Raw genomic sequence first — 14292 nt, 5'->3', positions numbered from 1 at the left:
CATTACAGTGAAGTAAAAGAGCACGAACACAAATGTGTTTTTCTTTACATTCATCACAACATCGTACATCAGTGAAACCTCCCTCTCCTGGCTTAGACAATCTGTTTGCCGCTGCCTTCACACAGACTTCTTGCAGCAGGAAATTGTCTCTTCTGATCATACTTCTGTGACAAGATGGCGAGCTGTCAGAACGGGGTCAGAATTATCCCTTCCTGTTCCCACCTCTTTACCAAGTTCAAACCCCCCCCTGACCTGGTAATGTGCTGTGAAATAAAGGCAGAGCACGGCTTGTTGAGAAGCTGGAGGACTCATCTCCCTCGTGAGGACAGATTTTTCTTTTTTTCTATTAATACAAATAAAGTGAAAATGGTGTAAATAATACTGAATTCATTGAAATTCCTCCCTGTGGGCTTTTCAAGAAGGGTCATCACTGCAAAGAGGACTAATGGCAGTGACTCACCGTCTGGGGAATCCTCTTTTTTTTTGTTTTACAGTGGCTACTGTAGCCGCTGCCGGAGCGTTTCATGGTTTACTGTACTCCTGACGAGCAGCAGGGTATGAACAGAACAGCAGCGAGCTCTGGTAGCCATGTGGCGTCAAGTCCACCGTTGAGGAATTACCAGCGAACAGATGCAACATGAATATGGGCAGTGTCATTACATAGATTAAAGTTTGTTCCGGGGGGATTGCATGTTCATGCAGTTTGGGGTTGTGCAGCCTCAGAGCTCATTTGGGCCGTTTCCATGAATTGTTATCTTTCAATATGAATAAAAAAGTTGGTGAAAAGACTAAATGTGATATTATTCCATCACACAGCTGCTACCAAAAACAGATTATCCATGAATACTTTACTTACAATATGGACTAATCCAACATTTTTTTTCACCAAGCACAGAAGAGCAGATTGCAGATTTCAGTGACAGTAAATCCATCTGAGGGTCATTTTGTCCGGATCAGTGAGCATTACCATTGTTCAGTTTCCAGTCTTGCTAATTGTTCAGAGACCAACAGTATATTAATTTTAATCTGTGAGTCAAGATTCCCAAAATAGACGATTTTTTTCCCCCCCGCTTTGCAACTCTGTATTTCCCCCGCCTTCAGTTAGAAGTTGTACATATCTCCTTGCAAATCTACACTGGATCATTTAGCCAGTTTGTCCTGCAGCTGTATTGAAATTACAGCATTTAAAAACATCTATTTCTGTGCCCAATGACACAATCAATAATTCAGATGTGCAGCTTGTGAAATTTTAGTGTCAGATCATAACGCTTTGGGACAAGCTACTGGAAGCCTGAACATCGCTCTTAGCAACAACTTCAGCTGGAGCACGCACATGAATAATATGTATGTAAAATTATAAAGTATTTTTCTCTCAGGAGTTTTTCCTACACTTCAGGCTACAGGATATTGATGTGAACGTTTTTTTTTTTTTTTTTTTACTATTAAAGGAACAAGGGAGTTAATGAGTATGTGAACATACAGAATAAAATATTAATAGGGCTTTTTATGCCTCTGCGCTTGCCGTAGCTGAGGTGGGAGGCTTTATGTTTACGGGTTGTCCGTACGTCCTATTCTCGTGAACATTTTCTTCAAATTTGGTAAAATGCCACACCTGAAACCAAAGGCTGAATACTTAACCTAACTGCCGCTCTTTAGGACTTGAAGTCGTCTTTCCGTGTGTCTCGCCGTGTCTGTCACTCTGTCGTCTTTAGCGTTTCCTCTTCTATCTGACAGAGCTTGTGATGTGATCTGAACAAGGTGTAAGCTCGTCTGTTTTCACAGTAGACAGAACCCTGTACTGTGCAAGTGGTGTATGCCCCGGGGGCCGGTCCTGACGTGGATACAGTGCTGTTAACTCTGTTTACAGCAGCACCCTCTCACTCTTTGACAAATGGGAGCTGAGGTTGATCCCTACCCTTCACGCCACCACCCGCCCCACTCAGCACTTCAATGCCCCGGCAAAAAATAGACCTGACTTTTTAAAGACAAGCTACCTTTTTTACTGCAAGACTGCAGTCCCCACTCCTCTCTCTTCCTCTTTGCCGTATTGATTTTCTGCTAACAAAAAAAAACCCGTCAGTTTTCTACCCCAACTATGGCAGCGATCCCCTCCCTATCTATTGCATTTTATATACAGTGGAGCAATTCAGCCCGCCCTCAACGTCAATATATTTGCCTGACAGTCATCCTGAAGTAACAGAAAACAGTGCTTACAGTACATCTACACATCAAAGTTTGTAAAAATGCTCCGTCTGAGAAACACTCGTCAGACAGAGCAGAAGCGAATGTTTTAGTCTGTTGGGCTGTCAGACGCAGCCATGTGAGCAGCGGGGCTGCGGGCTTGAAGACAGACAGCTTAGCAGCTGAAGATTTCACCATGCCTGGTTTCCTGAACTCCTCTCATCCCTTGTGATTTCCTCCTTTTAGAATTCCAATTTATCCTCCGCCTTGAAGAAAAAAGGAAGTGGGGATGGAGAAGTTGAATAAGAAATAGATGATTTTCTATGAGGTGGAAGGCTGGTCTTTTTTCCACAGAGACACCGAATACTTTATTTTAATCCATCTGAAGGTCTGGCTCCTAGGTACTTTTATGCCTAAATCCCAATCCTAGGAGGTAACTGGTTCGCTTTCAAGACAGAGTTTTGAGTTAAATATTGTGATGTTTAATCGGTTAAAGGAAAAGTTTTAACATTTTTTGCTTTCTTGCTGAAAGTTAGATGAGGACATAACTTCCACGTCTGCCTGTCAGATGTGAAGCCAGCCTACACCTCGGAGATGGTTAGCTTAGCTTGATGTTAGCTGAACATAAAGACAGGAAGTTGTGGTAAACATGCTGGCCTGGCTCTGTCCAAATCAACACTACATTTACGCGTCTTAAAAATGGCGGTTGCAAACAAGTGGGACATTAAACGTCATCACACCAAACACGGAGAAACATCTGATCACTTTTCTGTCTTTACAGGCCGACTTTAGTTGCAAACTATTCTTACATCTATAGTCAAGTGTGTTTAGTAAGGTGTAGTAAGAAGCTTAACGGTGGTGATGTTGAAGTCGTGCAACCACGATGTAGTTCGTTTATAGCCATAAGCTTTTACCATTGCCGATTCCATTTACACTTCAAAAATCCTGAAAGTGGTGTTCATTTTGAAGATTATCTTGCTGAGCAAACATCTAAACGAGCATAATCCCACAGGATTTTTTTGTGCAGGGAACCAGGGGGATGCTAACTTCCGGGTTAGCCTACAAAAATGCGTCATTCCTGCATCAATCTATATGAAAACATTCCAGATTTTTAATGAAATACTAGTTTATACTGCATACATACCAAAGCTGTACAAGTATAGCATAGTATAGGTAGTTTTATGCACTTATCCCGATACTGCAAGGTAGCTGGTTTGCTTTCAAGCAACATTTATGGTGAAATATTGTGACATTGAATTGGTTTAAAGAATAATTGAATATTTTGAGGACTGGCTGCTTTCAGAGTTAAATAAGAAGATCGATATCACTCCCATGTCTGTCCGTGAGATGTGAAGCTACAGTCCGGATACGGTTAGCTCAACATTAGCTTGTCTTAAAGACTGGAAGCTCTGTCCGACTGTTACAAAATTAACAAACAAGCCATGTACAACAACATTTTGAAGAATATCTGCTTTCCTGGTGAGAATAAGACGAGAAGATTGATATCACTCCCATGTCTGTCAGTTAGATGTGAGGCTACAGCTCGGAGACGGTTAGCGTTATCATAGCCTGGAACCGAACGCTAGGGGAAGCAAGCTAGCCTGGCTCTGTCCAAAGGTAACAAAAACAACTTAAACTCAGCAATGTTGTATCTCATTCCTACATAGCAAGATATATTGTGTTGTTTTGTGTTGAGCTTTAAAGATGTTGGGCAAATTATGTTATCTTTCGACAGAGCTAAGCTAGCAGTTCCTCCCTGTTTCCCGCTTCATGGTAAGCAATAAAAAAACGTAATTCCCAAGATGTTAAAGTAGATTCTTCTGAATCTACAAACTGAATTATTTTGCTAACAATCATTTCAGTTTGGGTATCTAGAGTCGGCACGCTCTTTATACCCGTTTGTGTTTCCTCCAACAGTCCAAAGACTTGGACGTCAGCCTGATTGAAGGCTCTAAATTGCCTGTAGGTATGACTGTACAGTAAGTATTAGGGATTGTCTGTCTCTGTTAACTCTGTGAGAGACTGGCAACCTGTCCAGGGTGTTTTCCTGCCTTCCATCCAGAGCTTGGAAAGGCTCCAGACTGCCGCACTCCCTGAATAGGAAGTAGCAAGTGAAAAAAAGGGAACAGGCTGGTGCTTATTTTAATAACTAGTGGTTCAAAGCGCGAGCTTACGGAGCCCTTTGCGGAGAAAAGGAAAATGGGAGAAGCAAAGATTCGTATAATGTTGCACTTTAATCCTAATAACATACAATACTCGCTGGAAGAATGTGTTTTATTTGTCTTTTTAATCTCTTTAAAGACAAACAGAAGCACTATTTTTAATCTAGTGCCTGATGAAAAATATTACACCATGACTCTACAAAAAGGAAATCTGTTTGATGCTGCAAGAAGAAAAGGTTGAAGTAAAACACTTAACCCTCGACTGCTACGATGCAGTAGATCTCTGTGGTGACCAAAGCTGCCAGGCGTGGAAAAAGCAGAAAAAGACAAATGCAGCGTGGTAAATTCTGTCGTTTTCTCGTCCCCTCTGTCTGCAGGTAGAGCCTCTCTTCATGGGAAGGCCTCCCTACAGATTGACCCCGTGCGCTCCGAGGACCAGGGCTGGTACGAGTGCAGGGTCCTGATGCTGGAGCAGCAGTACGACACCTTCCACAACGGCAGCTGGGTGCACCTCACAGTCAATGGTGAGTCACCCGCCCTCAGTGCCTGTTCTCTACATTTTGTTGCTGGAGATCTTAGTCTAATGTGCATCTAACATGGGGGTCCTGAACATGAAAAAGTTTTGGGAGCCAATAGTTTGGGCTTTTACTATCGTGACACACACCCTGATTCACTCCTTATGTCTTTCACAGAGTCCTTTATTCAGTGTACATTTAAGAAACTAATCCTACGTTGCAGACCTACAAACAGCCCTTCAGTCATACTGGACCCAGAAGTAAAGTGTCAGCTCTCTGGTCCAGTTAGTAACTGTTTATAAGAGGGCTGCACCATCGATCAAAATATGATCAAAATTGCAATACAGCCAAGTGCAGAAGTTGTAATTTTTTTTATATAAAGGTAAAACAGCATTATAATGAAGTACTACAGTGCTGCAGAGAAGCCCTGGCCAACAAATCTTGTTCTCAGTTTTTTGGCACAGATCCCAACAGTGTCATGACTTTAATAGTTTTTCACAAAAAATGATCGTTCCCACTAATCGAGAATCACATTGCAATCATATATCTGTCAAAATCATTGTTTTTTCACCATATCCCGATCACGCAGCCCTATTTTATAATCCTCTATGTTTTCAATCTGATAGAGTGGTAGTTAGATAGTCAGACGTTGTTTTAGATCGTTCCTGCGGCTCCTTTTCAAAGAGGCCTGGGGTAAGAAGGGATGAGAGGCTGGTTAGGAGAGAATTGATTGTGTCCTGTTTAAGGCGGTTCCGGCAGGGATCGTCTGTGATAGTCTGAGAGCTATCAAACTGATGACCAGGCGGAAAAAAAATCTGCACCTTTGCATTTCCCAGGAATGCCCCAGTGGCTCAGAGAATCCTATGTGAAGTGTGTCTTCACATTGTTGCAGCGCACCCGAGACTACAGAGACAATGAAGCCTTTGTGTTTTAATGTGGTTTTCTGTTTCATGTGAGGAATGCTTTTTAGACAGATATTATATTAAGCTGCTTCAAATGTTTGGCAGCATTTGATTGTGAAACGCTGGTTGCAGACGCATGATGCAGCAAAGATGCAGCAAAGTAAATGCAGGGGATCCTTGTGCTCTCTGCATTTTTAAGTTAGCTTTTCATGTTAAGGTTAATGTGAGTGTGTGAATCTTTCCTCAACAGGCGTTTGAAAAGAAAGGTTCAAGCCAAAAGGGATGATTTTCTCGTATTAAAGCTTCACAGGTCGCTTCAAGGCTACGGATGCTACTTTTTTTGTTCTATGGTGGGCACATATTTCACACTCAGTATTCAGACAGTCAGATAAAATGCTGGGCAGCAAATTTAGAGAACTATGTAGTAAATAGTGGCTCGTTTAGCACACAGTCTGCTGCTGGTTTGTCAGCAGGATTACACAAAAACTACTGAACGGATTTCCAGAAAACTTGGACGGAGGATGTGTCTCGGCCCAGATTTAACCCCGTTACCTTTTGGTGCAGATCTGGATGAAAGGACGGATCTCCCTAAATTTAAGATTGCAAGATAGGGTGTTTTTTGTGTAGTATGTGCTGGAAATCTAATTGCATTCTTGCATTTCTTAGCTTTCATGTAACCGGGCGGTTGACATGAGTGTGTTACTTGGTCCTATGAAAATGAAACGTTCAAGCCAAAAGTGGTGATTTTCTCGTGTTAAAGCTTCACAGGTCTCCGACTTCAGAGAGCTGTAATCCTCTGTGTTGTTAGAGAGAGAGACTTTGCGAGCAAAGTCCTGTCAAGCTCATTCACATGTATATTTTTGGCGCTTATGAGTGCCGCGCGAATCTCATGCATATTCGATTCGATCATGCATACGCTTTACAATGGATGCGATTCTCGTGTTTGAATAATGACTACAACGCGCCGTATGCGAAACACTGTGTAAAGAGCCATTTATAAAGTCCATCGCACGGCATAATCACCGTGGAATGAGAAATGCTGATCGGTATAAATGCTTATTATCAATGCACAACATAATGTTTTCTTTGCTGCGTGCTGGCGTGTTCGTTTTCGCCACACACTGCCAATTACCTTCCCTGCGCCGTGTTCTGCGTGGAGCGCCTTACATCAACACTGACATGAGAGCGTCTCATTGTGTGTGTTTGTATGCGGCTAAATGAGATCTCTGTCTGCCGCTTGAAGTCTGTGGTTGAAGAGTGAATAGGTCGTAACTCTGCTGTCACCTGCACGCTCCTCGTGAAAAACGTCTGCGGGCGTGCATGTGTGTGTGTGTGCATCAGTGTTTTGTTGTGTAGGCATACTGCATCTGTGTAGCTTGCCTCATCAGTATTCACTCTTAACTTCAACGGCTCCCTCCCTCCCTCTTCTGCCCTCCACTCCTGTCAGGCCTTTCAACAGAAACGGAGCTCTTTGGGCTGTAGCAGAACTAATAATATCCCTGAATGTCATGTGTATTTGGCATATTAAGCGACGGCATTTTACACGACCTCATGCATGTAATGTGTCGAGCGATAATGATGCAGTAAGCCGGTGTTTGTTGCTCGGGGTGGACGTGTTTAACTCGAACAAATATTTGTTTTTTCTTTGCATTCAAAGACAGATATTCATGGGAAATATAAAAAGCAGCAGTTGTTGCGGCGTCTAGATCTCCAAAGAGGGAATTCATATGAAGACTTTATGCTACTGTCGTCCTCTAAATGGGTGTCTGTGAGGGAAGCAGGTGCCATTTTCGTCTGGCCTCCGCACAGACACTATAAGGGCACCCATTTCCTTTGGCTGTTGGTATTTGCATACACTCCTCCTTTGAGTTCCTGTTTGCTGGCCTTAACTTCCTGCCAAGCGGACAGGGAATTCGTGCCCACTCAGTGGCAGGTGTCAGATGGCAAGGCCTTGTGCCCGAAAAAGACACTAAGGCCACTCTCTCTTTCTCTGCCCTCCCTCCTCCTCATCCTCTCCTCTCTCGTCTCGTCTCCACTGTCCTCCCCTTCTCTTCACTCTTCAAGCCTCAGCAAGCTTTTCAGAGATCGAAAATACGCCTTCGCACCGGCATTTTGACATGATTTTAACTTAGCCATCGACACTGAAACATAAAAAAAAACACAGACCCTGCCACTGTGCCACTGGGTTACTGATGGGCTGGCATTTAGGGCCCATTTGGTTGACCCAACTGGGGCCCAAATGCCAGCTCGTTTGTCCACCAGCTCCATATATCCTCCATGTGTGTCTGCCCTTGTCAGTCACCATAACAGGCCCACTGTGGCTGCAAAGTGGAGCCCATGTGAGCGATCATCATCATCAGGCCCATGTGGGGGTGCAAATTTAGATAAACGGTAGTAATTGCTCACATGGGCCGAAATTTCAGCCCGGTAGGGACACATGTGTTGTCCACTTGGACAAATGAAAAACCTCTTCAATCTGAATCCAGCGGGTTATTTTTTCCGAAAAGGAAGAAAACAAAGAGAACTCCCGCCAAGGAGATTATGTATTTGTATATATTGTTTTTTGTTTGTGTGCAGGATTACAGAAAAACTACTGAACAGATTCCCACCAAACTTGGATGGGGGATGGGTGTCGGCCCAGAATAGACCCCGCTAACTTTTGGTGCAGATCTGGAAAAAAATTTTGAGCATGGCTATCCAGTCTGACATTGGATTAGTCTTGGTTGAAGTAAAGGGGACTGTTGGGCCTTGGTGGTGGTATGTGCCCTACTTCTATTTAGTTTATATCAACTCTGATTTTTTTAAAAGTAATATATTTGATTTGGCACTTGCTAATGCGAAAGCACCAAAAAACAAAACAAATATGGACGCCTCTCGTTATCTAAAGATGGTGGTTCAGTGTAATTAAAACCAAGCAGAGCTTAACTTTACCGCCGAGTGAAGATTGGCATGCTTGAACATTCGTTGTCGGTGTCGTTAGATGGCAATATGATTGATCAACGTCCAATGTGAAGTCCCCCGTTTGTGTCAGCAAGAATTCATGACTCCATGATTGCCTGATGTGACACAGTGACCGTCTCAAATCACAACCATTTCGTGTAGTTTGAAGAGGGAGGTAGGTATGTGAGTGTGTCGGAGAGGAAGTGAGTTATAAAATATTATAATCCAGATCCAGAGGCACTCAAAGTCTCCTCGAGTGCCTCTTTCTTCTCTGCGACAGTTTACACTGAAACACACGTTTGAGGCTCATGATGTGAAATCAATGAAAAATGTGTAGTCTATGTAGCCGTACTCTCCGAGGGGCAGAGACAAGAAAAGTAAGACCAGGCGAGGGAATAAAACGATACGGACGCACTCTCGAGTTAGTGAGCAAATAAGAGCGGATCTAAGCCTTCAAAGAACAGGCCGAACCCGGCGTCTGAGCATCCAGGCCATCTGCCGATGCGCTGTGTGGTCTACAAAGACGAACAGTGGGAGTGCTGGATCTTCAAGCATCTTTTAATGTATATAATTGATGAAGAGCTGCAGTAAGTAGGGCGAAAATATGAGGCTCAGCTCACTTTTTTTGTAGAGCAACTCCCAGGTTTCCAAGCCTGATGACACTTCCTGCGTGACAAGCCGTACCTGATGGTGTGAAACAACTCCCAGGTTGACCAACGCACCTGCTGTTGTCGCCGCCATGTGTGCCACCTATTTCCTGTCAGTTGATGCTTAATCCCTCGAGGGAAATCTGAATTAGGATTAGAATTTATGTCTTAACTTTTACATTAGCGGATTCAGTTCCTTTAGTTAAGTGAAAGTACCAGAACCGCAATTTACAGAAAAAATACTCTGTTACAAATGGAAGTCTTGTGTTTGAAATTCTCAATATTACCGGATAAATTTACTTACTAGAAAACTACTTTTTCTGCAGCAGCAGAGCAGCATTTTAATGACTTTATATACCATTTAGTCCAGTGGTTTCCAACCTGAGGGTCAGGCCCGTCCAAAGAGTAAAATAAGAGATATTTAAGGATAAAGATAAAACATAATATTATTTACACATTTGAACATAGAAACACTTTAACTTCCTCTAAGAGGCAATTTATGGTACAGCACAGAACATAAAGCCGAAAATTATCTGTAGCAGCCATCATAAATGTCATCACAGTCCAGACAGACATTTAAAGTACAGTACATGTCAATAACTGCATGCCAACAATCGTAATAAAAATAAATAGATAATGAGTATGATGCACATCCCGTATGTATCAATGTATTTCCCATCCAGTGGGTCATATATTTTCTCCATATTCGATGGCTGCTACATCTTGTTTGATTGAGTTACTGCCGTGGGAATACAGTGTTTCCCGCACATATATTTTACTTGGGCGGTCCACCCAGGTATTATTGCCGACAATTGCCTGGTTGTTGCAATGTCGTTCAATTTGCGTTGATTTTGATCGGCTACATACTAACAAGCTTCCCCCACACATGGCTCTGCTACTGTTATGACAACTGAAAAATCCAAAACACGAGGTGTGTGTTTTTTATGGGTAACTTTATTAAAGTTACTGCCGACGAAGAAAGAAGATGACATTGCTAATAGAGAGAAACAGGAAGTAACTCATTTTTCTGTCAGATACAGGTTTCCACTATTCCTCCAAGATTCTCCCACAGTTCTTGAAGTTTTCAATAATTTGTTCCTGTGAGGGATTTTTGGATATTTATACCAGCATACAATACGATAAGACAGGATACTCTCAGTTATAGGTTTGTAAAATATATGAAAAAAATTGTTATCAATGTTTAAAAAAGTCTCTCAATTTGTCCTTGAATACACCACACGAGTGAATGAACTTAGACCCACCTCCCATCAATGCTCCTAATTGAATAATTAGTCAAATCAATTAAGATCAGTTAATTATATCTTAAGATAAAAGCACAAACTCATAGTGAAGCAACTGCCAGAGGTTTCCCCTGATAACTAAAGTGATGTGTCACGATCCGTTTAATGCAGCAGCTGACCCGTCAGCTACACGAGCAGGAGATACATAAACCAGTCATGCATTTTATTAGAGTCTCCATTAATCTACAGTATCAGATAATGTAATGAGTGTTAGGGAGTGAGAGAGCAGTATGGACAGGCAGATGTCTAAATGTGCTAATTGGGCGATTTGTTTACTCCATGCCAGGTGCTTGTGTGCAGTCTGAAGCATGGCAGCACTCCCAGCGGCGAGCAGTGACCCACTTGTATAGCGGCGCCTTTTTTCTCTTTAACTAAACACAGTGGCACTATTTATAATCAAAATATTATGTTGAAACACTGGAAGCAGCTGGCTGAGGAAACTACAGTTTATTGGCCTGCAGTAGGTGGTGAAGAGCTCCCCTGTGGCTGTTAGTGCAGCTCGGAAACATCAGGTGGAAGAGCAGTGATGCCACTAAGTGGTTTATTTAGGCTTGCTGGTGTTGAGCTCTCTCAGAAACTGTGTTATCTGAACAACTTCTGTACAAGAGTAGTCTTCATCCTTCCCTGTGTTCTGGGAATGGGCTTTAATTGTGGATTAATAGAGTTGAGTACTGCCGGTCAGCCTTGCTGTTGATTTGTCCCACTGGCCAACAGCGGTACTACAACAGTTTTACATCCTGATTGATCTTGAAGGCATCGACAATCCACTTTCAGTCAGATCATATAGATCACAGTATTCAATGTCATCTTACTGCTGTTTGTATTATTAAATGTAATTGTAATTATTTGATGTGGCTCTTCCTTGGGTGATGTATTCTGAATAATGTGAGTCATAGCTAGAATGATCTTTAATGCACAACCCAATCGCCAGAATAAATGTTAGCCCAGTACGTTTCTTTATGTTGCAACTTTATGTCTTTTTAGTTTGAATTTTTCTATTTCTGTCTCATCACAACGCTGTGTTTATGCTCTGGTTCAGTTTATGCACAAAAACCACTTGGTTATGGTTAGGAAAGCATCATGGTTTGGCTTAAAATACCTGTTTTGGTCGCCAAAAGATAGATGGAGATGGTTTTGGTAGGACAAGTATCCTCAAAAATATCAGCCTTGTTGGCTGTAATAACTCCATCACCATCCTCGCCACCTCCTGAATGTGAAAGTCAGCTAATAAGCATATAATGTGAGCATGATATGCCACATTTGGTACAAATGTTAACCTTGGATGTTACTGTGGTTTGCAGGAACATTAACTGCTAACTGTGGCTGTTAATGCAATATTGTGTTTCATTGGTGGAAATGGAGAAATTCTTTGGCTAAAGTCTTTGAAAGAGTATTTTAAATTTGAGAAGAAAGATTGCAATTTAGATTTGTGGATTATGATTTGTTAGATAGATTGTGATATTATTTTTTGACCAGATCTCCCCTACCAAAAATAATTTTCTCCATGAAAGTAATTTTAAGTTGAAAGGACTTTTGTTAGTCTTTTGTTAGAATATGCGATTATGACATTTCCATCCTCCAGAGAATCTAGCACAACATCTTTGTAAAGCTATAAACAGAAATGTAGTCTTAAAGACAATACAAGACATGACATTTAATGCAGTATAGTGATTACTGTTTATCTGAATGTTGTAATGATTCGTGTTCTCACTCTCTCCACAGCCCCACCTTCATTTACAGCGACGCCGCCACAGTATGTGGAGGCGAAAGAAGGGGGAAGCACTTCGCTTAGCTGCTCTGCCCAGGGAAATCCAAAACCAATGATCAGCTGGCTGAGGGAGGGGGAGGAGCTCGCCACCAACACAAAATACACGGTAAGAATGGTCACGAATAATGGGAGTAATTCTGATTTCTGATTGTGTTCAAATATAGAAGCAGGGCTTGTGCACAGATGGTGTCATCCACTGAGTCCATCTGTACTGGAAGTATGTGGAGGACCGTGTCTCACTGAGGCTGATATCAGTTTGTTCTGTTGTTGTGCTGAAGAAACAAATCATATCTTCTGGTGAGAAAACCTCAATCGACCTCTCAAATACATGATTCACTCTGTGAAATATGTGCCGCTGAGGCTTTACTTGATTATATGTCGCAGGCCAAAAAACAACAGTGAGTTTGGTAGAAACAGTCAGAGTAAAACACTTTTTATTAAGGTAAAGCATATGCTTATAAGCATATAAGCTTATAAGCATGAATATTATAGAGCACCTATTAATGCAATGCCTCCATGACAATATTCTACAACTACTAGGCCTTTAACTTCTTATCACTAACCTCTTAATTTCTGCTTATTGAGGTGTTGTAATAAGAATTATGATCTTCATATGCTTTACTTCTTATTGTGTTGATAGTGTCCAAAATAACTCTAGATTAAGTCTTCTGAGACGACTCAGAATATGTTCCCCAGTCCAAAGTGAGGTTTTACTCATAACTATAGTAGTACATCGGCCAATGTATTGAGTTTTTTTACTCCCTAATATCAATACCGTCCATGGTCAGACTCTACTTTACAGCGACTAATAAAGAGCCAACATGCTACTACTATACATGCGAATGAGAGCAGTCTTGGAGCCTGTAGCCGGGTCGGATTCAGACATACGCAAGTTGGATATCTGATAAAATTAAAACTTTTTTTTTTATAGCTGCGTGATGAGGATTAATTATGAGTTCTCGCAGCCTGAGGGAAGAAGCTGCTCAGCAGTCTGGTGGGACGACACTAAGACAAAGTTCACTTTGTTTTTAGTTGACAACAAATTAATAGCTGTTGATTGATTAATGATGTCACTCAGTGATTGAAGCAGCAGGACTGTCAGTCAGGCCCTTCCTACTTCTCTGTAATGTCTTCAGTAAAAATTAACTCCACCTTGAATCACTTTTACGATTTTAAAAACAGCTCCTGGCAGCACACCTCACAATCCTCTTTGTTGTCTGATGCTGCCTGATTTTTATTCCCGTGGCTAAACTGCCAAAAACAGACGGTCTGATGTCATGACAAGATTATTTCTGGCACGGCCTCTGTGTGGTTCTGACAGCAGAGAAATGTCTCGGCTATATAAACCGTCAACAATAAACATCAGGTTTGTGGTGTTTAGTCGCGCAGAATCAAAGACAGTTCACACACTGCTCCATCGTGACTCAAAAACACCAGCAGCTCCAGCAGACGATGATGCATCGCAGCCACATCATGTTGCATCTTGAGCGAAGGGGTCAAATGTCGCTTTTTTCTCAAGTGGAAAAACTCTTGCTCTCTTGCTCTCACTATACTATCACAAGTGCTCTCTCCACCTACGTGTGAAGCTGGAGAGAGCGCTCGAACGCAACATCTGTACTCCGGTGATTGTCAGGAGTCGTTCTCGCAGAAGTAGGAATTTGAAGTAGACGAGGGAGGTCAAGGTAAACAGAAAATTAAATCACAGGCAGCTCATTACAAAAAGAAGTGCAGGATTGCTTTGAGCATAATAGGTAGCTCATTATGCTTAACAAGTGCAGGGTGCTTTCATACTGCTTGTAATTGTTTTTGGAACTTTTTGAAAGGTGGATGCTGCCTTCCTTTTTTCTGCACACCTTCACGTTCTCATATGTCACTG

The 14292-nt window shown here is 42.0% G+C and overlaps 1 protein-coding gene across 1 annotated transcript in view; it reads left to right on the top strand.

Annotated features, from left to right (window-relative positions):
• The window catches only part of igsf9ba (immunoglobulin superfamily, member 9Ba), a 69425-nt gene that overhangs the window by 22251 nt on the left and 32882 nt on the right, over positions 1-14292 (top strand). Inside the window, exons 3-4 of the mRNA XM_073488782.1 lie at positions 4721-4867; positions 12371-12522. Of these exons, the coding sequence (XP_073344883.1) occupies positions 4721-4867; positions 12371-12522 (299 nt within the window). The remainder of the gene's footprint in view (positions 1-4720; positions 4868-12370; positions 12523-14292) is intronic.

Source organism: Pagrus major, chromosome 2 (genome assembly GCF_040436345.1).
Source record: "Pagrus major chromosome 2, Pma_NU_1.0".
Classification (NCBI taxonomy): domain Eukaryota; kingdom Metazoa; phylum Chordata; class Actinopteri; order Spariformes; family Sparidae; genus Pagrus; species Pagrus major.
The sequence above is the reverse complement of the archived record's forward strand: the minus strand, read 5'-3'. Positions and strand labels throughout refer to the sequence as shown.